Source organism: Amyelois transitella, chromosome 11 (assembly GCF_032362555.1).
Source record: "Amyelois transitella isolate CPQ chromosome 11, ilAmyTran1.1, whole genome shotgun sequence".
Classification (NCBI taxonomy): domain Eukaryota; kingdom Metazoa; phylum Arthropoda; class Insecta; order Lepidoptera; family Pyralidae; genus Amyelois; species Amyelois transitella.
Window position 1 is genome coordinate 8,881,829 of NC_083514.1, and position 27,991 is coordinate 8,909,819.

At 34.5% G+C, this 27,991-nt stretch overlaps 1 protein-coding gene across 1 annotated transcript; it reads left to right on the top strand.

Moving 5' to 3' along the window:
• The first annotated feature begins 14,167 nt into the window (after positions 1 to 14,167).
• LOC106136696 (neuropeptide Y receptor type 2-like) lies at positions 14,168 to 21,688 on the top strand. The gene is made up of 2 exons (XM_013337323.2): positions 14,168 to 14,263; positions 20,261 to 21,688. The coding sequence occupies exon 2, from the start codon at positions 20,363 to 20,365 to the stop codon at positions 21,686 to 21,688; it is 1,326 nt and encodes a 441-aa protein (XP_013192777.1). The 5' UTR covers positions 14,168 to 14,263; positions 20,261 to 20,362.
• Positions 21,689 to 27,991: the final 6,303 nt, after the last annotated feature.

Here is a 27,991-nt window from a genome sequence, read left to right on the forward strand (position 1 = left end):
TCGTTCTCAAAGTGAACTTAGGCACACGACATGAAAGTATAAATCATATTTATTTGAGGTAACTTTCCTGAAGTTAACGGTTTTGGGGTCATATTTTAAAATAAGGTTATTTCTTTACCAAGAAAAGCTTAGAATTTTATTGTTTTTTTTAGTATTTCTTACATAGATAATCACGCCGTTCCCTGGCGTAGGCAGAGACTACGTCTTCCCACAATATATTTGTACTTCTCTCGTTTCATTCACATTCATTACACCCTTCTAAATTTAAGTTTAATTTAAAATAAATTGACAAGCTTCCACCTTAATTTAGTTTAAATTTAGTTTTTAAGGCGACCTAATATGGGTAAGGTTAGGCTTATTCAAAGGTTGTGGATGTCAAAAGGAAGTCGCTGTGTGTAACAACCTGACTTAACCGATTTAGGTCATCCATCCCGATCCAAGGTCTATGGTGGTGAGGATGTTATCGGAAATAAAGCCAGAAGGAAGAAGAAAGAAGAGATATTGAGAAGCAAAAAGTATGTACGTACATATAGCGTAGAGGAGCAGATAATTGTATAAGATCCTCAAGTCCAACTCGTTTATTGATACAACTATGTAGACTGTCGCGCACTGACGCTTATTGGCGGGTCTAGACGGGAGTGATCTATTACGTGTCAATATTTATTTCATTGTTTTCATAAAGACTGAGACGTGGTTGAGCCTACGAATAGTAAACGACATAATTCTTCACCCTCCGTTCAGCCGACAAGACTTTTAAAGAGTGCCAGAACCATTGTCGTACTCTAGAAGAGTAAGGAAGAGAATTATGAATGTTGATGACGCGAAAGAAGTACGATTATGCAAGGATTGTGGCAAGTGGAAAGATCTAGTCTCTGCCTATCCCTCTGGGAAAGAGGCGTGATTTTATGAATGTATGTAGAAAGGCTTAAAGGATTAAAGAGATGCGACTACTTATTCATTAACGTTGATAGGTCCTCTATCTTTGAAAAATACGGTCGAATTGAAAACCTCCTTTTTAAAGTCGGTTAAAAAAGAGAAAGGACGATAAGACGTATATCCTCTGAACTTCTTCTTCTTGCTGGCATTAGTCCCGGGTTCTTAATTCCTCACTTCTCTGTACGGAAGCCCGGGTTACGCATTTTTGACAATGATCCAGGATTGAGTCAGAGACCATGTTTTTACACGAAGCGGCACCATCTGACCTCCTCAACCTTTGCACGGGAACCCAACCCTAACCGTATTGAATCATGGTAACATTTCCACATTCAGTTGTCTAAATGTTCAGGTTTCAACATGATCTTTTCCCTCATCGCAAGAGCATTGGTTAGCACTCAAATTTATGTTTGCATGGTATGTCTTATCAACGTTTATCTATCTAATATACATATCTAATCTATCGACGGCTTCTGTGGCGCAGCGGTAGTACGCTTGTCTGTGTCACCGGAGGTCCCGGGTTCGAATCCCGGTCAGGGCATGATGAGAAAAGAACTTTCTCTGATTGGCCTGGGTCTTGGATGTTTATCTATATAAGTATTTATTATAAAATAAAGTATCGTTGAGTTAGTATCTCGTAACACAAGTCTCGAACTTACTTCGAGGCTTACTCAATCTGTGTAATTTGTCCTGTATATATTTATTTATTTATCTAATAAGGGTGCTGATCGAATTTTATTCAGCTCGTTATATTGGTGTTTATGTATGAAAATTTGGAGTTCCCTGCCACAGCCTACCCTACCCACGGGATGAACGTAAATAGGCCGGGCAAAGTGGACGCATACGTGACGGGAGGAAGAGGAATAATTAATAAGATTATGCCAAATTGGGTATATTCCCAGCCCGGATACCATTTGTGTACGGAAGGCTTTGTTGCTAATGCTGTATTTTTAAATTTGATTATCCAAAATTGAACATAATCTAATTTTGCCGGCGGATTCGCTTGTTTCTCTTTGAAATCGTTAATTCAGGTTTTTGTCAATAGATTTGATGCCAAAGTTATGTTCAAGATACAGGTTGGAGTTGGAGTTTTATTAACATTGAAATAAATGTTACTTTGTTTGTTTGTAATAATAAGAAAATAGTACATAGTTATAAATGACACAAATCACTTGCAATGGGTGACTTATCCCATGAAGGGATCTCTTCCAGTCAACCGGCAAACAATAAAGGAACTAGATATTCAGTAGTTTCTTATTGACGAATATGTGATGTAGCTCATTAAAAAAATAAGAAAGTAAATTAGAGTAAAGCTCTATGGTGTTACGTAATAAAGCCGTATGACCGTGTTATACACGACAGGATATTGGAAATTGTTAGTGAACTTCGCATCACCACGTATTATACAGAAATTCCGCTCACACGTTACAATTACAGACATAATATGTACATTAATTAAAACACGCCTCTTTCTCGGAGAGGCAGGTAGCCATATGGGCATGTTACATACACATACATGTTTCAACACTTGCAAGTGCTGCTATCGCTTCACTCAAATCTATCACTTTTTTCATACAAGCTCGTTTGTTTAAGGTACTCTCGACCTGACCTCAGCCACAACAATCCTGAATTCGTTACAATCTTGCTGGTCAAGTGACTTATTTTAGGCACAGAAATATTCTTGTGCCGTGTGGTTCCCGGCACCAATAAAAAAAGAATAGGACCACTCCATCTCTTTCCCATGGATGTCGTAAAAGGCGACTAAGGGATAGGCTTACAAAATTGGGATTCTTATTTTAGGCGATGGGCTAGCAACCTGTCACTATTTAAATCTCAATTCTATCATAAAGCCAAATAGTTGAACGTGGCCATTCAGTCTTTTCAAGACTGTTGGCTCTGTCTACCCCGCAAGGGATATTGCTACTTTTTCATTTACATTCACATTTTATTGATCTCGTGTCAATAGCTAAACTTAAGCCATCTTAAAATTTGTAAAACTAGTCCTTAATAAAGGTTGCAGCTATTCTATGGATTGTATATTATCTCTTATCACTCTTACCTGCGACGTTTTACCTGAACGACACATGTGGTTTCTCGCACTTTAGAATAGTACCAATCCCACAAACCTTCGATTCCCCAAGCCGTCAGTATATTTACCATGCTTGTGTTCTTTATAATGTTGCTAATCCTATTCATATTATTAATGCGATTTTTTTAAGTCTATGTGTTTGTTTCTCTCTAACGTAAAATCTTTTTGACAGATTATGGTAAAAATTGGTATACTGTTATATTTGGTACTTATTATTTATAGGAATAACTTTAACCTTAAACCCCGCAAAACCCCGGGCTATAAGAATAAATTTATATCATGTATTCTGTAGCCGAAGTACTAATGGATGGATTTCCTTGCGGTTCATTAGTTGATTGCACATCTCGTCTTTCCTCGAATGAAAGTAATCTGTTTTTGTTGATAAGTATCGTATTTAATGACCGAAGGGACTTATATGGTGCTCCCGCTTGTCCGACAGACCCTAAAGTTAAAATTACAGTTTCATTATCTCTTAAGGGTTGGAACCCTTGAAAATATATGATTTCTTGCAATTAAGTTTGAAACTAACATAATTGAATTAACCCTTACGTCGAAATTAATATCCATACATAATAAAATTGTTAGTGACCGATGTCTCTAATAGAAAGATATTGCTTTCAGGCAATAAAATGATACTAAAAAAATAGGACCACTCCGTATCGTTCCCAAGGATGTCGTAAAAGGCGACTAAGGGATAAGCTTATAAACTTGGGATTCTTGTTTTAGGCTTCAATTCTATCATTAAGTCAAACAGCTGAACGTGGCCTATATTTCTTGTTTAATCAATAAATTAAAACAAGCTTGGAATACCTGAACTAGATTCTTAGTATTAGTAATTAGCCGTACGGAACACTAGTGGCATGTTTGCAGCAGGAAATATATATTAAGATTATCTTTCCTTGGGCAGAAACTAAAGAATGTGCGGGCGGAATGTGGGTGCATTGCGGTGAACCGCAGGAAATATTCTATTTTAAAACAGAAGCTGTTTTACACAGCGTGATAACTATGGGTAAAATCCCCCATTTCTGGGGAGGCCTTAGTTCAAGAAACGACTTTGTGACAGAGTGGTCGTGGTTTTATGATGACGTGTCTTCTTTGGATAATGTAGCCCCAGCGATGCGCCTGCATTTGTTGCGGTCTTCAGCTAGTTACTAGTACTAGTACTACTAACTAACTTCGGTTAGTTAGAAGAGATATGTATACCAGTAAAATAATTTCAATGCGTAAAAATATAGTTTGATAACTTTAATAGATTGTTCGAGTATATTAGCATAATACATTTGAAGCGTTCCTCCTTAGACTGGTCAAATCATTCTAAAGTCATACGTTCTCAGAAGTTTTGCAATAACAGCACAAATACGGAGATTGGAGTTGCAATTCTGAATTATACAAACAGGGATATTCGTAACATATGAGAGCGTTCTGAAGCCAATCTTTAACTTGGGTATGTATGCTCTTATGCATGATTTAATAACGTCTATATCCTTTCGGGGCAGACAGAACCAACAGTATTAAAAGGTCTGAAATTCCACGATCAGTTATATGGCTTTATAATGGAATCGAAATTCAAATATTGGCAGTTGACAGACCATCGTCTTTAAGAATAATCTCAAGTTTATTAGCCATTCCCTTACTCGCCTTTTACGATATCCATGGGAAAGAAATGGAGTGGTTAATAGAAAAAGTGCTGGGATCCACACGGCATTAATGATATTTAGATGCAAATAAATACCCAAAGTTTCTATTTTTTCCACGCGTTAGTTTGACTGTGGTGAAGAAAACGCCGCAGTGTAGTTTGTTCATATTAGTTTTACTTTTTTGGCAGATAGCAGATAGAAATTCTGTAAGTAGTTTTTGTTCTCAATAAGTGCATACATATGACCTATATTTTAACTAGTAGTAGTATACAACATTTATTTTACTGTTTGTAACCACAGAAAATAGACATTATTGAATGTCTATTTTCTGTGGTTAAGCCGTAACTACCATCGCTTTACCACGTCTAGTTGAAGCTGAAGGTGGTTACCCAAATATTGTCCCTGGGGACGATATTAGGTTCATGTCGGGGAACGAAGTTAGGAATATGCTACAAAATTGAATAAAATTAATATCAACAGAAAACGTATCTATTTGAGTCACATGAAGTAACAAACATTTCAATAAAATTTTCAATTATTCATCAAGTCAAGCATATAATTTTTAGGTAAATTTTAACAATATTCCAATAAAAAACTCACCCTCGGCAGATTTTTCTTTTTTTTAATATTTTTTCAAAGGAGCGAGGTATCGTTCTCAGTTCTTCGTAATGACCGACTGACAGGGGGCCCTTAAGGTTAGTGACACGAAATCTTGTTGGCTAAAGAGTTATGAAGGGGGACGAAGTTAGGCTCGGGGACGAAATATGGCGACTCTACCTTATTAAAGAAAACAATAAAAAACAACGAAATGCTTTTTTCTGCTTGGATTAAATTGTGAATGGTAAATAAAATCAAAATTTCAATAACAAACACAATTCACTTTATTGTCAAACTTTTTGTCATGCAAACTCGGTTTTTATGCAATTTTCCTCTTCGCTAACTAAGTTATTGTTTACTGCACTGTAGCATAAAATAAATAGGATATAGAAAAATAAATTGTATTATTCCTAGATCATTTCATTGAACATTTTTACAGGCCATAATATATAAAAATTGATGGAATTAAATAATGAGAAACTACGGATTAAAAAGACTAAAAATGGGGGATTGAATATGTGCGAAAAGAAGAAGATTTGATATTTTTTCATCAAAATCGATTCATAGCTTAAGCCGAGAAAGCGTAAAGACAAATTTATAATATTCGCTGATTTACAAGGAAAATATTACAAATGATTGTTCAAAATTACACAAAATAAATCTTCAAATTAAAGAAAATGTTTGTTACTTATTTATCTGTTAACTTTTAATTTGTGCCAGTATAAGCTATATACTTTATTAGTTTTCCCCCGAAAACTGGTTATTACTTTGTCATCCAAGTTTTTGGCTTTCAGTCAATTGACCGTGGAGAAAGTTCTGAATATATTTGCTATTCAGTGTTCGTGGGAGGAAATATTTCTGAATCCGCATCGTAACTTGGGTAAAGGTGAAACTTGGCTGTGAAATTTGATTAGGTCAGATTTGATATTCTAGTTTTATGGATGTTTGGCTGCTGGTTAAATATTTGGTTTGGAAAATGTAGTGCTGAATATTTCAATGTTGTTTACTATTTTGTTTTGCTTCGAATCATCACTTTTTCTATTTGTTTTATTTACTTACTGTAGATTTAACAATTGTGATCCGTCTTTAAGGCGACGAGCTAGCGACCGATCACTGTTAGATTTAATAATTAAGTCATCCATATAAGTCTTATGATTCTTAGGTCTAAAATCTACTCTGTCAAACAGAGCTTAAAAATCATATGTTTTCGTTTTGGCGCAGTCTGTTCCTATAATAATGTATCACCACTCTTTTCCTACGTTTAGGTGTGTGTGTTCATAAAAGTTCCATTTACCAAAAAGAAGTAAATAAGAAAGCCTACATAAGAAACCTTTTATTTTCATGGCGTCTGGACATTTTTGGGTTTGATTCAGCATTAGATTTACAAAGTAAATTCTTTCACCTGTGGACGGACTTTCCTTTGAAATTCTAACCCTTATCATCGTGGTACGTGATAGGCACTGTCACGTTTACTAGAAACCTTTGTGGAACATTTTAACCAATATTTCAATAGCCCTCAAAGAATTTTTTGTAGGTACTGCGATAATATTATATATTTCAAACGTAAATTTACTTTACGCGTGGCCTAGTATGTGGATTTCTATACAATATAATAAGTATTTTTAAAAAAAACTGTAATATGTTCGGTCAAAAAGCCTGTATAGTAAGTTCGTGATTTGTACACAGGGTGACTTTGGATTGGTAAACAACCTTTGTATTTAAGATTGTGTCTATGATTCTAAGTTATTCCGTAATTAAATATTGTGATTTTAAACCTTTGGAAAAGCTCTCAAATGTCATACACACTTGCAAATAAAATAAATTTTACGGTACTTTCTTTTTAATTATTTTTTCTTACATTTGTATAAATGTTTTTTTGGGACACCAGAAATACAACTCAAATAAATTTGAAGACTTTTCAAACTCGATTATCATGAGATATTGGTTAAGAAATTGGTGAATTTATTTTGTATTTTTCTATTGTTTTGGAGTTGTTATGTACGTTTATTACGGCTTTGACTGTACGTGCATCCAAGATGTCGTCTGGGACCCTTGTCTTGCGAGTTGACATTTGATATCTTGGCAATTTAACCCCCCTTATTATGTTTTAGCTAGACCGCACCCAATAATCCTCAGGGACTCAAAGTTTAACTTAAAAAAATGATTTAAATATTGATATCTAATGTAACACGTATATACATTTTCGACGAATTCATTTGTTTCCATCGACGTAATTCAAAGTTTGAATTATCTTTCAACCAGATACCATAAGATGCGCGGCTTCGCTCATGCGTGCCTTATAAAAAAACAAATCTTATATTAACAGAGACGAGACTTATGGAGATGAGTGGGTGCGACATCTATTCATGTTTAGGCATAGTCATGTGACATTGGCCCTATGGTCACAAGTTATGGAAAATGGCAATTATAAAACCCTTAGGGCGAGAATGGGTTACCTAAACAAACAAGATGGTGGCTTTTGTTAAGCGATAAATATATCATGTCAAAACAATTGGTAGGCGCAAGTTAGATTGCAGATGGAAAGAATTTCCTTTTTTGTAAACAATATCATAAACCTTTTATTTTACCGTTTTCTTAGAGACTTCTTTATATCTCTTATTCTAAATAGATTTCATGATGCTTTTGCTTTTTAAATTTTAAAATATACATTTACATAATTATGTCCCAATTTTGACTGCTCTGTCCATAAAAATAGAATATATAAATTTAATAAATGAGAAATTTTAACGGACAAACAATTATTCAGTAACAACATTGTTAGACATTTATTACATTTAACCCGAGGGCACTTAATAACGTAAATACAGATATATAACTTATCTAAAGGGAAAAAATAAAGTTTTATATAAATATCTAAATACTTCTCAACATTCTCCTGGTTTTACAAAATGAGACACCCGTCTGACCTCCGCAACCTTTGCAAGTGAACCTAATGGACCTTGATTCTTTTCTCCTGAAGTAAACCCCAGTTACATCTTTAACTCTGTTTAACCATTTAGTTTAATTAATCAGGTTTTTCGCAACCTTTGCAGGGAAACCTAACCCATACCATGGTTAAAGCTGCACACTAAATAAATGAGTGGTCTTACTCTATAGAAGTGTCAGGAACCACATGGCACACGAACGGACTCTTCCAAAAACTGGGACAAAGAAACGCCTACGAACGATGACCTTTCTAACGTAGTGTCTATTCTACACTCTTCTTCCCCCTAGAGTTCACCACAGTTCGTGAATCAATCATCGGCTCCATTATCATAAATCTTCGCCGTGTCTGAGTGTCGATATTGTCTACGTTTCCTTAGAATTCAACCTTTGAATTTTTTTGGTAAACCACAAAAATAACTAAACATTTCAACAATTTTTTGCCTCAAATTATAGATGTTTTGCTATTTCGTTTGTAGAAAATGGCGTTTCGGCCAATTTATTTTTTTAACCTATCTATAAGGTGAAAAGAGAATTGTTAAGAACGTACCTAATACTGAAGATGTATGTTCTTAAAAAAAAAAGGATTAAAGACTAGTGCACTGAAATTCAAAGAGAATTAGGATTGAACGGTAAAAAGATGGCTTGCTTAGTCAACTGTCAAAATTTGTAATCTTTTTCAAAGTTTGTTCATGTAACTGATTATCTTGATCTTTTTAAATCAGCGAGCGGTTTCCCATTTCGCCGTTTCCATGGCAATTTTTCTGAATCATGAAAATAAGTCTATGATTGACCATGGATAATTAACTGTTTTCATAAAAAAAGCAGTTTAATCCGTAACAAACAGACAATTTTATTTTTGGATTTATAATTTTCAATAATATGTTGTCACGAATCACGTTTATTTTTTGTATGCCAAATCAACAAAATTATGCCTTTACAAAGCAAAAGAAGTAAATTATAATGATGTTTACCCTACGGCGGTAACATTATTACTTTCATGTGTATGTTTGTGTAATTTTGCCTGTTTGTATTCTCGGATATATTGACATGCCGTCATTAAAGTGCGCAACAATATGAACTCATTTTCAAAACCTATGTGATAATAAGTGCTTACACATAATCTGGTAGCGAAAAAAAAATATGCCGTGCCGATTGCTAATACTGATGCCTAGATTGTAAAAGTTTATTAAGGGAACTCTTATAAAATTAAATTTTAACTTACTTTCGCATTTATAATATTAGTTGTAGTTTTATTCTTCCAATATACACTTATTAGCTGTGCCCGCGACTTCGTCCGCGTGGAATAGTTATTTTGGGCATCACTGAAGCTCTCAAGGATGAATAATTTTCCCCTTTTTTCTTCACATATTTCATTATTTCTTTGCTCCTTATAGTTGCAGCGTGATGTTAATAGCCTTAAGCCTTCCTCAATAAATGGTCTATTTAACGCAAAAAGAATTGTTTAATTCGAATAAGTAGTTCCTGAGATTAGCGCGTTCAAACAAACAAACTCTTCAGCTGTATAATATTAGTTTAGATCGTCTAACTATACCTGCTCTGCATACAAAACTACACTGCAACAAAAAGAAACAATACTAAAATTTCTGTTAATGCAAACTTCCTCTGTCGAATTGGCACAGCTTTATAATGATATCAAATTGAAATTGTATACTCAGATGACAGTTTTGTTGGCGGCTTCAGGTCGTTTTCATTTCGAATTAAAACACATTCGTAGCCGGCTCCAGTCTACGTATAATCTATGCAAATTTGAATAATCCAAGTATGCAGATTTTTTCGCATTATCTTATAAAGACTCGCTTACCGACTGTGCTATATTTTCAAATGAGTTCACTCAAAAAGGTCGTTGTTTATGTTATTACTAGAGGCCGCCCGCGACTTCGTCCGCGTGGAATGAATCCCGCGGGAACTCCGGGATAAAGTAATATGTTATTCTGGGTCTTCAGCTACTTACATACCAAATTTCATCGTAATCGGTTCAGTAGTTTTTGCGTGAAAGAGTAACAAACATCCATACTGTCATACTCACAAACTTTTGCATTTATAATATAAATAGGATGTACGGATACATACATATAATCACATTTATACCTCTTGCGGGGTAGACAGAGCTAACAGTCATGAAAAGACTGAAACGTTCAGCTGCATGCCGCTATGATACATTTGAGATTCAAATAGTGACAGGTTGTAAGTCTACAAAAAGAAGCCCAATTTCATAAGCGTTTCTCTTAGTCGTCTTCCACGCCATCCATGGGATGATATGGAGTGGACTTATTCTAAAGTGTCGGAAACCACACGATATTAAATGCGAATGTTAGACATAATGAAGTAAAATTTTTTTGGCGGGAAAAGGGGTTGATTTTTGTAATGACCACGTTTAGATCGAACTCCGCCATTTTCTATTGTTATCTCAAAAACCCAGATAGGAGGGATAAGTTATCTACAAGGTTTTAGTTAACGGCAAGAAAATGCATTCACGTGTATTTTTACGAAGTAGAATGCCCTTTTAAAAGATGCATTCGTATAATCAATTTTAACTTATTTATTGCATATCATTTTGTTCATTTCACTTCTTATTACTATAAAAAGCCACTGGTTTGAAAATGGATATAACATAAAACTCGTGGAGTATAGCAAAATTACGATTGAAACGGCAAGTTTTATCGATACTTATCGATAATACGTCGTTGTGTAGTTTTAATTAAATGACGCAACAAGTTGAAACATTTGTTTGTTTTTTGGGTGAATTTGGAATGTTTCCCTCAGGCTCAGCATATTCGCTAGAACGCATCGGAATACACTCAAAGTGCACATTTTCACACAGCCGTGATCAACTGAATTGCGTACAACGGAACGTATAATTACGTTTTGCTTGAATTAATGTGCTTTATGAGTGCTTGCTTTTTTAAGTGTTACTAGTTTTCATTCCGTGCCGCGTGGTTCCCGGCACCAATACAAAAAAGTATAGGACCATACCATCTCTTTCCCATGGATGTCGTAAAAGGCGACTAAGGAATAGGCTTACAATTACAAACTTAGGATTCTTTTTTAGGCGATGGGCTAGCAACCTGTCACTATTTGGATCTCAATACTATCAATAAGCCAAATAGCTGAACGTGGCCATTCAGTCTTTTCAAGAATGTTGGCTCAGTCTACCCCGCAAGGGATATAGACGTGACCATATGTATGTATGTAGTTTTCATTCTCATATTAACTTATTAATATCTCAGTACCTGGTAGATCGAGCGGTGCTCGGTGGACGTTAAAAAACTATCCTTTGCTGGTGATCGAACCTAGGAAAGTCGATGTAAAAACGTGATAAAACTCGAGAGTTCATAAGGATATGTGTACCCACATATCTGCAGTGTAGTTTGTTCCGCCGCTTCTTCTACACATGCGCTTTGGAAGCGGTAGTAGTTATAATTAGATTTAAGTTATGTGACGTCAATAAGTGATACCTTGTATCCAATTTTGAAAATAAATCTATTCTATTCTATTCTATTCTATCCTATATTCTTTCACAATGGACGAATTGATAAATTTGGTACGCGGTTAGAATATTTTCCCGCAATTTCCAAGCGAACCTCGGTTGCTAGTGCAACATAGAGAGCCGTCGATTCACTATAGCTTAATTTGCACACGGTACAAGCCAATTTGGAATGCTATATCCGTAATTTACGTAACAAGGATCGAATTCTGTCCTGCGCTTGACATTATGGAACGGCCTCTAAGCGACCGAGATTGGGACGAGTAAGGAATATTATTAAACTTATATCTCCTTTATACATATAACGATGTGATCTCATAGTTCTTAAGTGCTCAAATATGGAACGTGAAAAAGTTGTTAAACTAACCATTGTGACTTTAATTCATCCTACTACTATTATAAAGGCGAAAGTTTGTATGGATGTATGGATGTTTGTTACTCTTTCACGCAAAAACTACTGAACCGATTACCATGAAATTTGGTATGTAGGTAGCTGAAGACCCAGAATAACACATAGGCTTTTTATCCCAGAGTTCCCGCGGGATTGATAGGGTTTCCATGCAGACGAAGTCGCGGGCGGCCTCTAGTACATTATAATCACGTCTTTATCCATTACGGGGTAGACAGAGCCAACAGTCTATATAAAGACTGAAAAGCCACGCTCGGCTTAGTGGTGGAATTTTGTGGTTGCCCATCGCCTATAAGAAGAATTTCAAGTTAATAAACCAAAACCGTTATTCCAAAAATTAGGACAAAATAATTTAAGCGATAATAACTGGCCCCCTTACCTTGACACACGGTGCTATTTTAGTTGTATAACACTCTATGGAATCGTTCCTTTGCGAGACAGACTACTATGTATCAGGTGTAGGCTAATATAATGTAGGGAAAAAGTAATATCGACGGGGAAACAGTTTGTCGCGATATCCGGTCGGCTTCCGCTACAAAGGGAGGTGGAGGGCTGTGTCGACAAGTAGCACTGATAAAAATATATTAATTTATTTATAGAAATTTATAAGAGGTCGCGTGGAACTGAAAAAGAGAGTTGACATCGATAGTAGTCGCTTTGTGTAATAACCTGATTTATCCAATCCAAGTTCATGGTTGCAAAGGTGCAACTCAAGCTCCTCTCCAAAGAAATATAACCGGGACTAATGTCAGGAGGAAGAAGGCTAAAGGGTCTGCCTAAGTCTATTGTTAGGAGTGGAAATCTCTGATAGACAGACTAAAAAGAATAATTTTTGTAAACAGAGAATCTCTTCCAATCAATATCCTTCTTTTTTATGTCGGTTAAATTCCTCAAACCTTCTACTTAGTGTAGCAAAAGACTTTCCTGAAAACTACTTCAAAATCGGTTCAGCGAAACGCGACATACTCGTAATCGCGTAAAAACATACATACGGGTCAAACTAAGAACCACCTTTTTTGAAGGCGGTTAACAACATCTACAAAGCACATAACACAAAGCTCTTACATGTCAACACGCGACATTTCCGGAAACAATACGAGCCAATAGAAAGCTTCTATCAAAAGCTTCGATAAAGTCCCCTTCATTGTAACATGACGAGCGAATCCGGTTGCAATTTTTCACGGCTTAGATTGATGAATTTTCTCGGCGAGTGAATGAAATCGACGATGGAATATCAACATGACAATGGTAACTTTTAAGAGGGGTTTTTAATAGATCTTGAGCATAACTTGGAATAACTTGGGATTATGATTAGTTTGAGATCAAGCCCACTTTTTTGTCGTTTATTCTAAAAAATAATATAAGTATAAACACTTACAAAATATAGCTACCGCACGGTGGAACCTCGCAGGGTTTATCTATAGTAAAATTGTAAAAGTCAGTCAAGAGAAAAGCTCAATACTTAATACATGCGCTTAGGAACCGGTAGTAGTTATAATTAGATTTAAGTGATGTGACGTCAATAAGTGATACCTTGTATCCAATTTTGAAAATAAATCTATTCTATTCTATTCTAAACCGCTAGGTCAGGCATGTACGAGTATGTTCCAAGCATAAGTGGTCCGGGGGTGCCCTAAAAGAGTATGGTATGTATGGAGCCGCGGCGTGTAAGTACTTAAGTTTTGAATAAGTGTGCTAGGAAATATGTAGATAATTTTCTTTCAATACTTAATACTCAATTATCTTTTCACATTACTCTCATTTGTATTTCGTGCATCGTACGTTATGTATAATATAAATAAACCATAAAAAATAATACCATTAAAAAAATATAACTCCACGATTACTTGCAAAAATGTCGAGGCCTATGTAACAGTCGCAGGCCAAGCCCTAAATTTCCGATATGGCGCGATGAGTCGGAAATTTAGAGGAATAATTGCCCGCCATCGCTTATCCGGCCTAAAGCGCATGCGCCGCGCCACTCCGCGCATGTCACTTCAGCGAAAACACCTCGCTCACAGCTCAAAAACAAAATATTTAATTAAAAAAGTGTACCTTTTTAAATAACGAATCTCATTTTGTCTCTTTTTTCTTTTCGTGCAAATTGTCTATGCCTGGATTTAGCCGCGACCTCGCTTTGCTTTTTTGTAAGTATCGAACACCCGAAAATCCCTTTGTGTGTAACAATTATAACCTGAAATATGTCTATGATAGTTGTATTAATTGATTTTAATGTATATTTTGACGTTGAAATGCTTGTTTATATATGTCTCATTATTATTAGCTTCATATATAAGGGCTGGAAGGTCATCTAAATGTGTGTTTGTCTGAAGATCACACGTGCATATCGTAAAGGTCAGTTTTACTACTAGGCTATATAGCCAAATATAGGCCTGTAGCAGGGTGTCCATATCTATTAAAGAACCTACATATAAATATTAAATCTTACAACAGCAGTATTTAAATGTCATTTTATAGATGACAATCAAAGTAAATAAGAAGTGTATTGGTAAGAGTTGATAATAAATATGATTGACAAGGTACACTTAATTTGGATTTTGCATTGAGAAGATCTCTGTATCTTTTCAATTGTCGTAAGAAATACATACATATAGTCACGTCTATATCCCTACCGGGTAGACAGAGTCAACAATCTCAAAAGGACTGAAAGGCCACGTTCAGCTGAACATTCAACAGACTCATAACCTTTAATTCATACCAATACAAAAAAAAAGTATTTCCATGTGATATTAATATTTGATTATACCATTAGTTTCAATTTATACGTAAAATATGACCATTCCGCGAGTAAAGTATAAATGCGTAGATTTTTGTCGACCGTACAATTTTATGGTTATGGCAGTCATTTTAAAGCCATAAACGGCATTTTTCATAGAAATACGATCGGTAAGGTTATAAAAATGGGGGAAGTGGGAGTTTACACTTTATCCGCTTTGAAATAGAAGCGACAATAGTATGAGTTTTCTTTGTCATAATCAAACAAAATCTCAGCTGATTAAGATACTGTACTTGTATGTGTTTGTAAATTGACGTCCGATGAAAATGCTGCAGTATAGTTTGTTCCGCCACTTCTTCTACACATGCGCTTTGGAAGCGGTAGTAGTTATAATTAGATTTAAGTGATGTGACGTCAATAAGTGATACCTTACACCAATTTTGAAAATAAATCTATTCTATTCTGTACAGATTCGGATGATATACACGAACAGCCTGTTGGTGCATACAAAGACTTCAACTGTTCACTTGCAACAGTTTTAATTGAACCTTCTTTGTTTCCACAAATATTTTTATTTTTTTTCCCCAAATCAGTGGGTTAAGAAATAATAAATTTGGTATACAGGTTCCTTAAGAAGTGTAGTGAAGGTGGAAGTTTTAAAAAGGGGATACAAAGTTCACCGCGTCACCACTGGGTTTAAAATATTTCAATGCCAATTTAATATCACAGTTTTCATGCTGGTCTGGTAGTTAAGAAAAAACATAATGTGTGCTAGCTGCTTCCCTTCCCGTGCAAATTATTAGTATATTAGAAATTATTAATTTATTATTATATAAGAAATTTATTCTATTAGTGGCAGGCCCTTATAGGGTCTTTCACTTTATTTAGTTTTATTATTGTGGATTGAATGTCTTAATTATTTTACGTGATGGATTAGCAACCTGTCACTATTAGAACCTCAATTCCATAGTTAAGCATGCGGCTGAACGTAGGCTTTCAATATTTTCGATACTCTTGGCTCTGTCTATCTCCAAAGGTATAAAGAAGTTATATGTATGTAATATCAAAGTAAGGTTCGTATTTACTTACATATATGCATATAAACACGTTTTTATTCCTTACGGGGTTAACGAAGCAAACAGTCTCGTATAAATTAAAAGGTCATTTTTAGTTTCATAATTATACCAGAGACCGCCCGCGACATCGTCCGCATGAAAACCCTATCAATACCACGGGAACTCCGGGATAAAAAGTAGCCTATATGTTATTCTAGGTCTTCAGCTACCTACATACCAAATATCATCGAAATCGGTTCAGTAGTTTTTGCGTGAAAGAGTAACAAACATCCATACTGACATCTTGACATACTCACAAACTTTCGCATTTATAATATTAGTTGGATAGGATTTTATTTTATTTTATTTAGTTTAATTTCTGCCTATTGGTCATATCGTCACCCTACAATAGGTTTGATGGCGTCGTGTTTACGATCGTTTTATGGTGTTATAGCTTCCGAACTAATATGTTGAGTACTCAGTGAGATTAGCCAGATCCCTGATAACATCTTAATAGCTAATTAGTTATGGTTAATTAGATTTAGGCGTGATAGTCGTTAAACCTTAAGTACTAATTTACTGCTACCATTTACCTTAATATGTATCGTACTTATAATAATAATATAATAATGATTCTGTTTATTATTTGTTACTATTTCTTTGTATTTTAGATAAAATTTTACGATATTTTTCCGATCTTCGCTCGCCCATGAGGGAAAATCTGTTTAACTTCAGATTATTAATTATATTCGAACAAAATAAATGGATACATTCGCTTTTGGGTATTGCATGCATAAATATGCATTAGAATTTTACCGTGCCTACTTTTTTTTCATCGGTTTCGTATCTTGGCGAATTAAGTGAAGAGTTTAATTAAGTATATTGTCCTGTGACCTTTGTGACCCTTTTAACAAATACAAACCTCTTTCCTCATTCAAATGTCAAGCCGAGATGTCAATGCAATCAATACATCCCCCGCGTTATTAACTCGGGGAAAAAGCGACAGAAATTTAATTCCGTTAGAGAAATAAAAGGCGGCGAAAGGCTTTCATTTACTTATTGTATGAAATTAAGCCGCTATATAGATAGATAAAACTCTTTATTGCACCATAAGAGTAAAACATACAAAACTACACAAAGCAGATATAGATGGTACAAAGGCGGACTTATCGCTAAAGCAATAATCTCTCGTATAAATATACGAGATGACAAGAGGTTAGGATTCGATGAAGATTGGCTATTAGGTATTAATTTGAATTAAATTCTCTTCAAAACAAATCATTAAATCAAAGATTCTGAGCTGATTAATTAAAAGTCAAAAGAAATGAAATGGTCGAATACTGTTTGGAATGCGCTACGAAATTTCGTAGCAACCGCATCTACGTGCTACGAAGTGTCGTAGCTTCTTTGTGTATGTGCTACGATATAAGCTTTGCTGAAATGGACAGTGAGGATTAACGTTTAAACTGACTTAAGTAACGTTTTATCACGAATACGATTTGTTTCATGTCTACAAGGGTATGGGATGTGTTACCATCAAGTATTATATCTAAGGTACCTTTCTGCCAAGCCTGGTGTCGTGCTGAGACTCTGAGATTACGTATTGATAGACAACTGTTCACAACAAAACGTCTTTCTACTGAACCCTAAAAATGAAACCATATTTCCGAACGACATTTCCACGCCGACAATACATTTGCTCGAAAACTTTTCTGAAAGCCTATCGTTTATTGATACGAGGCACATCACAATACGTATCATCGGGCAATAGCAAATAGTTCGTAAAAGGGACCCAAACGAACCGAAACTTCGGAAATAAGTGCCATATTTGCAATCATGTGTGATAGGCTGGAACTTTGCCAATTTTAGCGGGGAATTTGTCCCCATACATATGCAAATTTGAGTGCTGATTTCGCGTTAATTTGAATATCGAGAGGCGTGTTTGTTTGCAGTGCAGCACATGGTTGACACATCATACTCGTACCATTGTTGAATTACATTCTTTATTGCGAATTCTTTTGAAATTGTTAAAATGTGCATAGTTCAGTTCACGCACTTCTTTGTGAATTTGTAATTTACATTCACAATTTGACGTTGTTTGAATGTACGTTTCTCACTCTTCTCTGCGTGTTCTCGTTCCCAACACTCTCCACAGAAGTGTGTTGGGACCTAGGAACCGCCTTCTAATTTTTCTCTCTCCTCCTCGGATTTCGGTCCATTGCATATAATTATCACGCCTCTTTCCCGGAGGGTTAAGCAGAGACCGTATCTTTCCACTTGCCACGATCCCTGCACACTTCTTTCACTACATCCACATTCATAACTCTCTTCATGCAAGCTGGTCGGTTTTGGGTACTCTTGATCAGATCTTTGCTAGAAATTTCGGTCCATTGGCTCGCATATTTGCATTTTGTCTGCTACGACACGAATATGAAGGGATACGCGCGAAAAACTATCGCTGTTTCGCTTTTTAATATGACATGAAATGGGACAGCGATAGGTTTTCGTGCGATAAAAACAGCTTTACACGTGACATGTTACGGGTGCAGGTCATATTGGAATCTAAGAAGTCGTTTCTCAAATCTTAGTTTCCTTAAGTCTCACTTCTTCAGCCGTCCAGTTAAACGTGGCCTTTTGTAACTCTCGACTCTGTCTACTCTGCAATGGACAAGGGATAAATGTGCTTTGTAATTGTGGATGCTGTCTATAATAATTATGGAAATGCGTTGTAGTACTTTAAATCCCTTAATAACTTGTAACAACAAATCTAATTTCTCTAAAGACACGTTACTTAATCCCAAAATAGGGGTTACACCACATCTCTATTAATAATTACTCAGTTAAATTAACATTAATTTATATTTAAATAAGGTCGAATTGTAATTAGATACGTTTTAAGGGGATTTAAGCTTAATGCGTAGAACACATTTAGATAGAAACGGGGTAATTAGACCGCAGATTGGTAATGGATATGTGTTTAAGTCACGTGACGTTCATTTGTCTTTTTTTCTCATCGTGGTATGAAATTTATTTATTCGCTTTTGATTAGTGTCCTTAAATAAATATGGCAAAGCTAGCTTTGACCCGCGGCTCCGCCCGCGTGAATAGTATCTTATATCTTTCTCCGTTCACAGTATATACGTACTTATGCAAAATTTTATGCCGATTGGTTGAATGATTAAACTGTGATGTTACGGAGAGTTACAAACAAACTTACTTTAGCATTTATAATATACATAACATTCATACATATAGTCACGTCTATATCCTTTGCGGGGTAGGCAGAACCAACGGTATTGAAAAGAAAATTGAAATGCCACGCCTAGCTGTATGGCTTTAGGTATAATGGAATTGAGATTCAAATGGTGATAAGTTGCCATCCCATTACGTGCAAGAATCCCAAATATAAGTCTGTCTCTTAGTCGCTCTTTACGACTTCCATGGAAAAGATATATAGTGGTTGTATTCTAAATTGCATTTATAATATTAGCATGGATAAATAAATAGCCATTACCCCTTAGTAGCTCTGGATCATCTGGATTCATTCCATTTGTCATTTGGATGATGACTCCATTATCTTTCTTCCTCCTGGGGTTAGTCCTAGTTACATCACCTCTCATGTCCACGATTCTAGATTGGGTTAGGCAGTTTACACAAAGCGTCTACCGTCTGACCTCTGAAATGAATAACGGTTAGTAAATCATGAATATGTCACAAATAAAATCTCATTTATGTTCATTTTTTGAGCACAGAAAATTTTAACTACCGTTCTTATTTTCAGTATTTCATTTTACTTAGTTTGAAATATGATCGTGTTGTGCAAAGTTAGCAGGAAAGCAAATATTTTGTTTACCAGCATTTTGCTAAACGCCTGCAGCCAGAAGACTGTTTACGGAAAATGTTTACAGCGTTCTTTTTAAAATTTCAAGTTTAGGTGCTTACGAATATTATCTTACTACATATTTTAAATTTTTGTGAATATTTTGATTTTAACTACGATTAAGAGTTGAATAAAAACGTATGTATAAAACTAACTCTCGTTTGTTTAGGAGTTATGGTATTTAAGAGTGTTTTTAAGCATAACTTTCAGAAAAACAACACAACGTTTCCAAAGGAAAATTTTATATGGCTCAAGAGCTCCAATCATTAAATGTTTACACATAAATCCAATGGAATCTGGTTTTATTTACACTGTCTGACACTGTTTCCTTTGGGTCGAGTTTAAATTTATCACTGCCACAATCCAACGTCGTTCCAGCTGTTTTGTCACCAAACACGTCTCAGTACACAAACATTTAACCGCCAACTTTCCGAGGAAACATAAACATTAACAATACAATCCTTTGTTACAGGTTTTGCCAACGATAAATTCCATCGACTGAGCTCGTAAAACTGTCATTTTAAAGCCAAGAATAAATTGTTATCTTCTTTTCCTGAACTACCTGAAAGGAATAATGAACAGTTCAGTACTGAATTTTAGTGCCAGTAATGCCACGGAAAGATTTGGTAATGGCACCGCGGACAGTTTGCTACCCCTGCCGCCGGCGGGCTACGAGAACATTATCGACAACAAATGGGTACAAGCGATATTCTGCGTCGTATACACCACAATTTTCGTTCTAGGATTATCTGGAAACGTTCTCGTTTGTTTCGTCGTCATAAGAAACAAGGCGATGCAAACTGTCACCAACTTGTTCATTAGCAACTTGGCACTTTCTGACATCCTACTGTGCATATTTGCCGTCCCTTTCACCCCTCTCTACTCCTTCCGAGGCGCTTGGAGTTGGGGCTCCCTATTATGTCACATAATGCCTTTCGCACAAGGGTGCAGCGTATACATATCCACATTGACACTTATGTCAATAGCTATCGATAGATTCTTTGTAATAATATACCCGTTTAGACCGAGAATGAAAATAGAGACTTGTATTACAGTTATTATTATGATATGGACTTTTTCCATTACGGTTACAATGCCGTATGCAATATTCATGACTTATTACGACCTAGAAATTGGGAGATTCTGCGAGGAGACATGGCCGACTGAGAAATTGAGGCGAATATTCGGATCTGTGACGTCCGTGATGCAATTTGTTTTGCCGTTCATAGTGATAGCTTTCTGTTACACCTGTGTCAGTTTCAAATTGAATGACCGGGCGAAAGCCAAAGCCGCTAGTAAAAATTCCAGAAAAGAAGAGTTGGATAAAAATAGGAAGCGAAGAACGAATCAAATGTTGATCGCTATGGTAACGATATTTGGTTTGTCCTGGCTCCCTTTGAACGTTATCAATTTGTGTAATGACTATTATATCTACGCGATACATTTGAAGTACTACTTTCTCATTTTCTTCATTGGGCACGTGATCGCAATGTCGTCGACATGTTACAACCCTTTTATTTACGCATGGATGAACGAAAATTTCCGGAAAGAGTTCAAGCAACTTATTCCGTGTATTGACACGTCAGCTCAGTTGAGAGGTAATATTCAACTGGAGCAATTGGGAGTGGGGCAGTCTGAGAAGACGTTTAACGGAAATACTACTACGGACAGTTACTTAGGGAGTAGTAGTCAGAGAGGGACTTCGTTTAGGCACAAGAGGAAGCCTAGTGCTGCAGCAGACGTGGAGAAAAGTGGAGTGGAGTTGAATGAAGATCTTCTGACGGTGGACGTGAAGCATTGTCATATTTCAACGAGTTACAACCTGAGGAGGGAGTCGGTCAAGCTGAGGTTGATCAACGAGGAATCATTCGACGGGACGCCGACGCAGAGTCAATTCTAACGGTTGATGACACGGGTGAGACAAATTTACATATTTTTTCTTTGGTGATGCTGGCATGAATCTCTTTTTTTTTTGCATATTAAAGTTTCCAAAACCATTCCAAGTTTATAATTTGAAAACTTTATTTTTACTTAAAATTCATAATTTTGTTGGAAACCTAATGTTAAATAGTTACAACTTTTTCTATAGTACTGTCACGTCTTGTAAACTAATTAACTAACGCTAAGTTATCAACACTCCATTAGAAAATAACGAAAGAATAGAACTAAAAAAAAATCTACTTCTGTTTTTCCACTGGCACATATAGTTTTAGTACCTATATAATTATAGTATATACATTTTTAAAAGTTTCGAATATAATCAAGTTTGAATATCGAAAGTATTAAGCCCGGATTTTGGAATGCATGCTCAATTACTTAAGCCCGTATATTTATCTTTATGTTTTGCATTATGATACTAACGAGTTATGAATAATACATAAACAGACATATATGACTGTCATACAATTTACATATAATTTAAGTAGTTTCTCAAAACTAAGGAAAAAAGACTTATATTAAATTCAAGAATCTACTTTTAGGTGATGAGCTAGCAACCTGTCACTTTCATCAGAATCTCAATTAAATAAATAAGTTGGCAAATGTGCCTAACTGAGAAAGCATTATCTCTATATACACTTTATTTTGGGACCATGCTTAGTATTCTAGGCGCTACCATTCTCACATAAATATATGATAAGACCGGAGTGCCAAATTATTTAAAGAATTTATGGCACACATGCGATTTGCCCTGGCTTATTTAGGCGTATTTAAGCCTACGTATTTTATATTCATTGAAAATATATGAAACTATCATGACTATGCTCTCATATGATTAAAAAAACATTATGATATTAGATTAAGAATATACATCATTATAAGAGGCTGACTGTTGACTGACAGTTTAACGGATAGACCTCCCAAACTCTCTGCAGATTTGTAAGACAGGAATTCCTAAAATTCCTCAAGAATCAAAATTATAGGGTTTACAAATTGTTATGGGTATTTGAGTGTTTAAGAACAAAATTAATACATGTTGTTAATGATTTAAATTAAACCCTGCAAAGATTTCCGCTAACTAGTTTCTCAGAACTTATTAGGAGTAGACACGCAACAATGTGTATTGACTGCGTTGTAGTTCCACCAATTTGCTTTAGAGGGCTTTGTTAAGATTTACCGGTAAGCACAAGATACCCTTGTATGTCCAATCTGAGAAAATATTCTTAAATAAACATAAAGACGACCTTTATTTTCTAATTTAAACCTTAATAATCCAAGTAGTAATTGCTGGGAATAGTATGCATTCATGATTTTGTGCTTGTTCGCAGGTACGGCTTTGGAGGCGTTCCCAACTATGAGAAAAAAAGATCCCGATATTTTTGGAATAAATTTATTTTTTACTGATTGTCTATACTACGCACTTCAAACTGACTACTGAATTTAAATACGCTTATTATTACTAACCTTTAGATGTAATAACAAAAATAAGTCCGTAATTCAATTTTCAAAGCACACATTTTTATTGTTTTATACCACAGCTTAGATTTGTACTTTAATAGAGATAACTTGAAGTCAATTTATATGTCTACTTACTACATTGTAAAATAGAAAAGATTTCCATTTACAATAAGCATAATCTGCCTCCAGTAGAATAAGTTTCTTACGAGTAAGTGTGAATTGCATTATTCCTCTGGTTTATACGTCAAATTTGACGTTAGCAGAAATAATAGCGGTGGTATGAAAACATTTATGCAACATGAAGTAAAAATATTAAACCTTAAAAGTATATTAGATTAATTGATTATTAGAAAATTTGACAGCTATGAAATACCTTGTTACAGTACAATTATCGGTACGATTGTGGTGCAAACCATTTTATAACCTCGTAATAGATATTTTTGTCTGCACTTGTAATGACCCTGAAATTATTATGTTTTTAAATTACAATCCTAAAAACACACCTATGACATTTCAGCAATTCATTCATTCATAAAAATGAATGGAAAATGTTTAAAGTATCTTTTAACAGTTTTGATTTAAAATGTTGAGAGGGTGAATGAAAGCAGACGAACGTGATTTGGTTAAATTGGGACCTTACGTCGATGAGTTTGTACGAAAAGTTTAATGAATGTGAATGATGCAAAAGAAATATGCGGTTAGCTGCAAGTGGAAAGTTTGAGTCTATTCATATTAGGTCATATACTTACGATACGAAGTAGTACATATGTTTTTTTCAAAAGTAGGTTAATCTTTTTTCTGTCATTTTATTACGTTTTTATATTATAGAAAATACTTTTATTTTGTAAATATTAAAATGTTTAATAATGAAACAGGGATTGTGTGAGTGATCAAATATGAGGAGGTAACGAAAATCTCATAGGGTTAAGAATATGAACACCGTAAGTGACCATACTTCTTTTTTGAACGAAACATATGATAACCTGTCACTATTTGAATCTCAATTCTATCATTAGGCTAAATAGCTGAACGTGGCCATTCAGGCTTTTTAAGGCTGTTGGCTCTGTCTACCCCGCAAGGGATATATACGTGACCATATGTATGTTTGCATATGATAACATATGATATGTTGCATGCAATGTTTTATTTATGACGAGTGGGCATGGATGAGATATGTTTTTAAAAATAAATATTATTGTATACTGTTACTTTAAATACTTTATAGATAAAGTATAATTTCATTCAGAAAACAGAAACAAATTGTTGAGAAAGAGAGAGATAGATTAAATATACATACAAACATATAAGTACGTCTATATCCCTTGAGTGGTAGACAGAGTCAACAGTCTTGAAAAGACTGATAGGCCACGTTCAAAACGTACTTCGTTAAATAACATAATAATTTATTTTTAAAAATGTTCTTTTAAAACAAGTTTTTATTCGACTGTTGACTCTGCCTACCCCGCAAAAGATATAGACGTGATTATATGTAGGTATGTATGCATTTAAACTTAAAACCAAAAATTAACATAAGAAAAACATCGGACAAGTTTGAACGACTAGAAAAGGTGAATACTAAAAAAGAAATCCTGGATGCGGGTATGGGGGCAAGTTCAAGCTGTCTCTGCCTACCCCTGAGGAAAAAGGGGTGATTTTAGTATGTACCTATTATAGACATTTCAGAGTGCCTGTCTTATAATAAAGAAATTGTATTATATGAAGTGTCAAAATATCAATGTGAGTCAATGTAAGCAATACGTTTAAATACATAGTACCTACTTATACATAAGAGATCTATATGTTAGATTTTCTGGTTTAGATTGTGATATATGTCATGTTTGGATGGTTAGAAGTGCGAATTTATATAATATTTATATATAAACATAGGTTTCCAATAACAAATTTGTATTTACTTGCACACTTTTGTAATTTACGTAGTGTTGTGACTTCAATTTGAGAAAAAGTTATTTGGGGAAAGAACATAAGTACGTTTTGGACAATTAAAATTATTTATTTTGTAATTTTTTAAATGCACACAATGCACTCCAAACTATATAGCAAAGTGGAAGAAGGAAAAACGTGTTGTCAGCAACAAAATTGTAATGTTTTTTATTTATTTATTAAATAAGGTTTCATACCTTATGTATGTATAATCTCAGGTATATTTTTTCATTCCTGGTATGGCCGATTATGAAAAATAAACATGTTTGGTAAAATCATGGAGTTAAATAATAAACCACAAAATTTACAGTAATCTAACTTTAGTCTTAACTATGGGCTATATTTTCATCGTAAAACAGCACAGATGGAAACAGGTTGAGAAAGATTTAGCCCTTCCTTAAACAACCTTACGAATAAACAACGGGGAGAAAGATAAACTTCATGGAGAATGTTACTTTTAAATCCATCAACAAGTCTAGATTTAAATATATCAAGGTATAAAATTATCTCTTCGCCACTGTTTCTAAGCTTAGAGTTTTTAAACCAACCCAAATGAGTTGGGCAACTGATTTTTGTAATTTAATTCCGAATATTTGCAACCATGCGAAACCGGGTTGGATCGTTAGTTAGATACATATAAGAAATGTAACTTCAGTGAGCTCTACTCGCCTTATATTATATTAATATTCACATGACCTTTTGATGATTGAAACATATTCACCAAAATGCACAAAAAGAAACCGATTATTCTCTTAAATCTGATTGAATAATATATCAGTATAACCTGTAATTACTAGAAGCACATTTTAAATTAGCCAGCTTATCTAAACAGCTCTTCGGATTTAAACTGTAATATTTTGATTAAGTAGAAATCCCCTGATAGTGGTCCTTAAATGGTGTTTTGATATTAAATGTACTAGATACGAGTATTTATAACTTTAAAGTGTGATCAACTGTGTAGTATAACTGTGATTTGCACAAAATATAATATTTTAAGGTAACCAGTTCAGAACTGATATTATACAAGTATTGATCATTATTCAAAAGTTTAAAATAACGCGTGATTTTGTAACGAGCATTGAAAAAATAAATATAGTTATGAGAAATAGGCACTGCCAAATTTGCTTCAAAGTTTATATACAAGTTCAAATTTGAGGCATTCCGTCAGGAGTAAAAATATATTTCAATATATACCTGTGTTTTACATTCCATAACGGTATATTAAAATAAATTATAAAGAAACTTGCAACGGACTTAGATCAAAATGTAATTGTATAAATAGAAAAGCATCTATTTTTTTTTTATAAAAGCAAATATATAATAAAATAATGCAGGAGCGAGTTACGAAATCACCACATTATTATATCAATCGGTTGAAATGCACCTTGTATCTTAAAATTATTTTGTTTGTTTGTGCCATCAAGTTTTTTATGTAAATATTAGTAGACGCCTTAACATTTCGCAATGAAAAAAGTTAAATATCCATATTAAGCAAAATGTAAAAAAAATATTTTGAATATATTTTTGAACCCAGTAAATATCCCTATGTGAATTATGTTGACTTTACTCTTTTGTAATGTATATTTAAATAAATTATGAACTTGAAATGTTTATTATTTTTTTACTTTAACTTTCATAAAATTTTAATAATGAACTTAAACTATCTCAAATGTGTGTGAATCAAATTTGTATTAAATATTTTTGTCATAGATGTAGGTACTAAAGTTATATCTTATTTTTACCGTTTATCTGTTTCTGTCGTTCTGTCGATAAATTCCAATTACCTCGTACCTACATTTTCCTGTACTTCTACTGGACTTCATTCCGCAAAAACACAATGTACGTACAGTACGGTAAGTGGTCCAGTTCAAAACTTTTTTCATACAACTCCGCAAAGTCCGGTGTACGTGGAATAGACACATTAACTTTTTAATTGAAATCTCCCTTTGTTTGCCGGCGCCGTTGGAAATTTCGAGATTATTCGAACCAATGTTTATTGACCGGGAGAGTAAAGGTGAGTACGTAGGCTATTTGTTTATCAAAACCAGTTTGTGTGTGGGTTCGGTACCTTTGATCCGATTTGTGAAGAAATTAAACGAGTTTTGCAAGACAAATTTAATGGCACTCCACCTACATTGGGTGCGGTCTGCAGACCGGATTCCGGTTAATTCAAGTTGCAAAATGTTGTTTGTCGACTTTAGCGGAAAAGCCGCAGTACGCTTGTCTGTGACACGACATGAAAAACGAACTCTCCTGATTGGCCTGGGTCTTGGATGTTTATCCAATCCATATAAGTATTTATTATAAAATATAGTATCGGAGAGACGAGATTACGAGATACTAGCCCAACTCGTATCTTGTAACACAAGTTCCTCTCCTCCTCCTTTCATTATTTTCATGTTTCAGACAAATAAACTTTAGAAATTAACTTTCCCACTAGTAAAAAGCTCTATTTTGGTAACATAATATTTTAAACAAGATTTAGTTCATTATTTACTACATAGCCTTATAAAATATAATATATAATATTTGAAGTGAAAATTAGCAGTGAAATATTCTCTCAAAGAAACGTCTTTGTTTAGCTCAATTAAATTTGAGCACGTTTCAAATAAATTTTAATGAAATGCATTTATTAAGGAAATATATCATTACCTTTTATTTATATGCTTTGAATATATATTTTTCTAAAGTATTTTTTGGAAGTATTATGAAAAATATTAAATCAATGTCGCTAATCGCAATTGACAGGCTTTAATTTTTTCGTGCACAAACCCTGTCATATCTGGTTATTTCCTGCAAATAATTCCGAAGAAAAATTAATTGAGAAAAGTAGGTACATTTAAATTCGAATTTCGAATATTGTTCT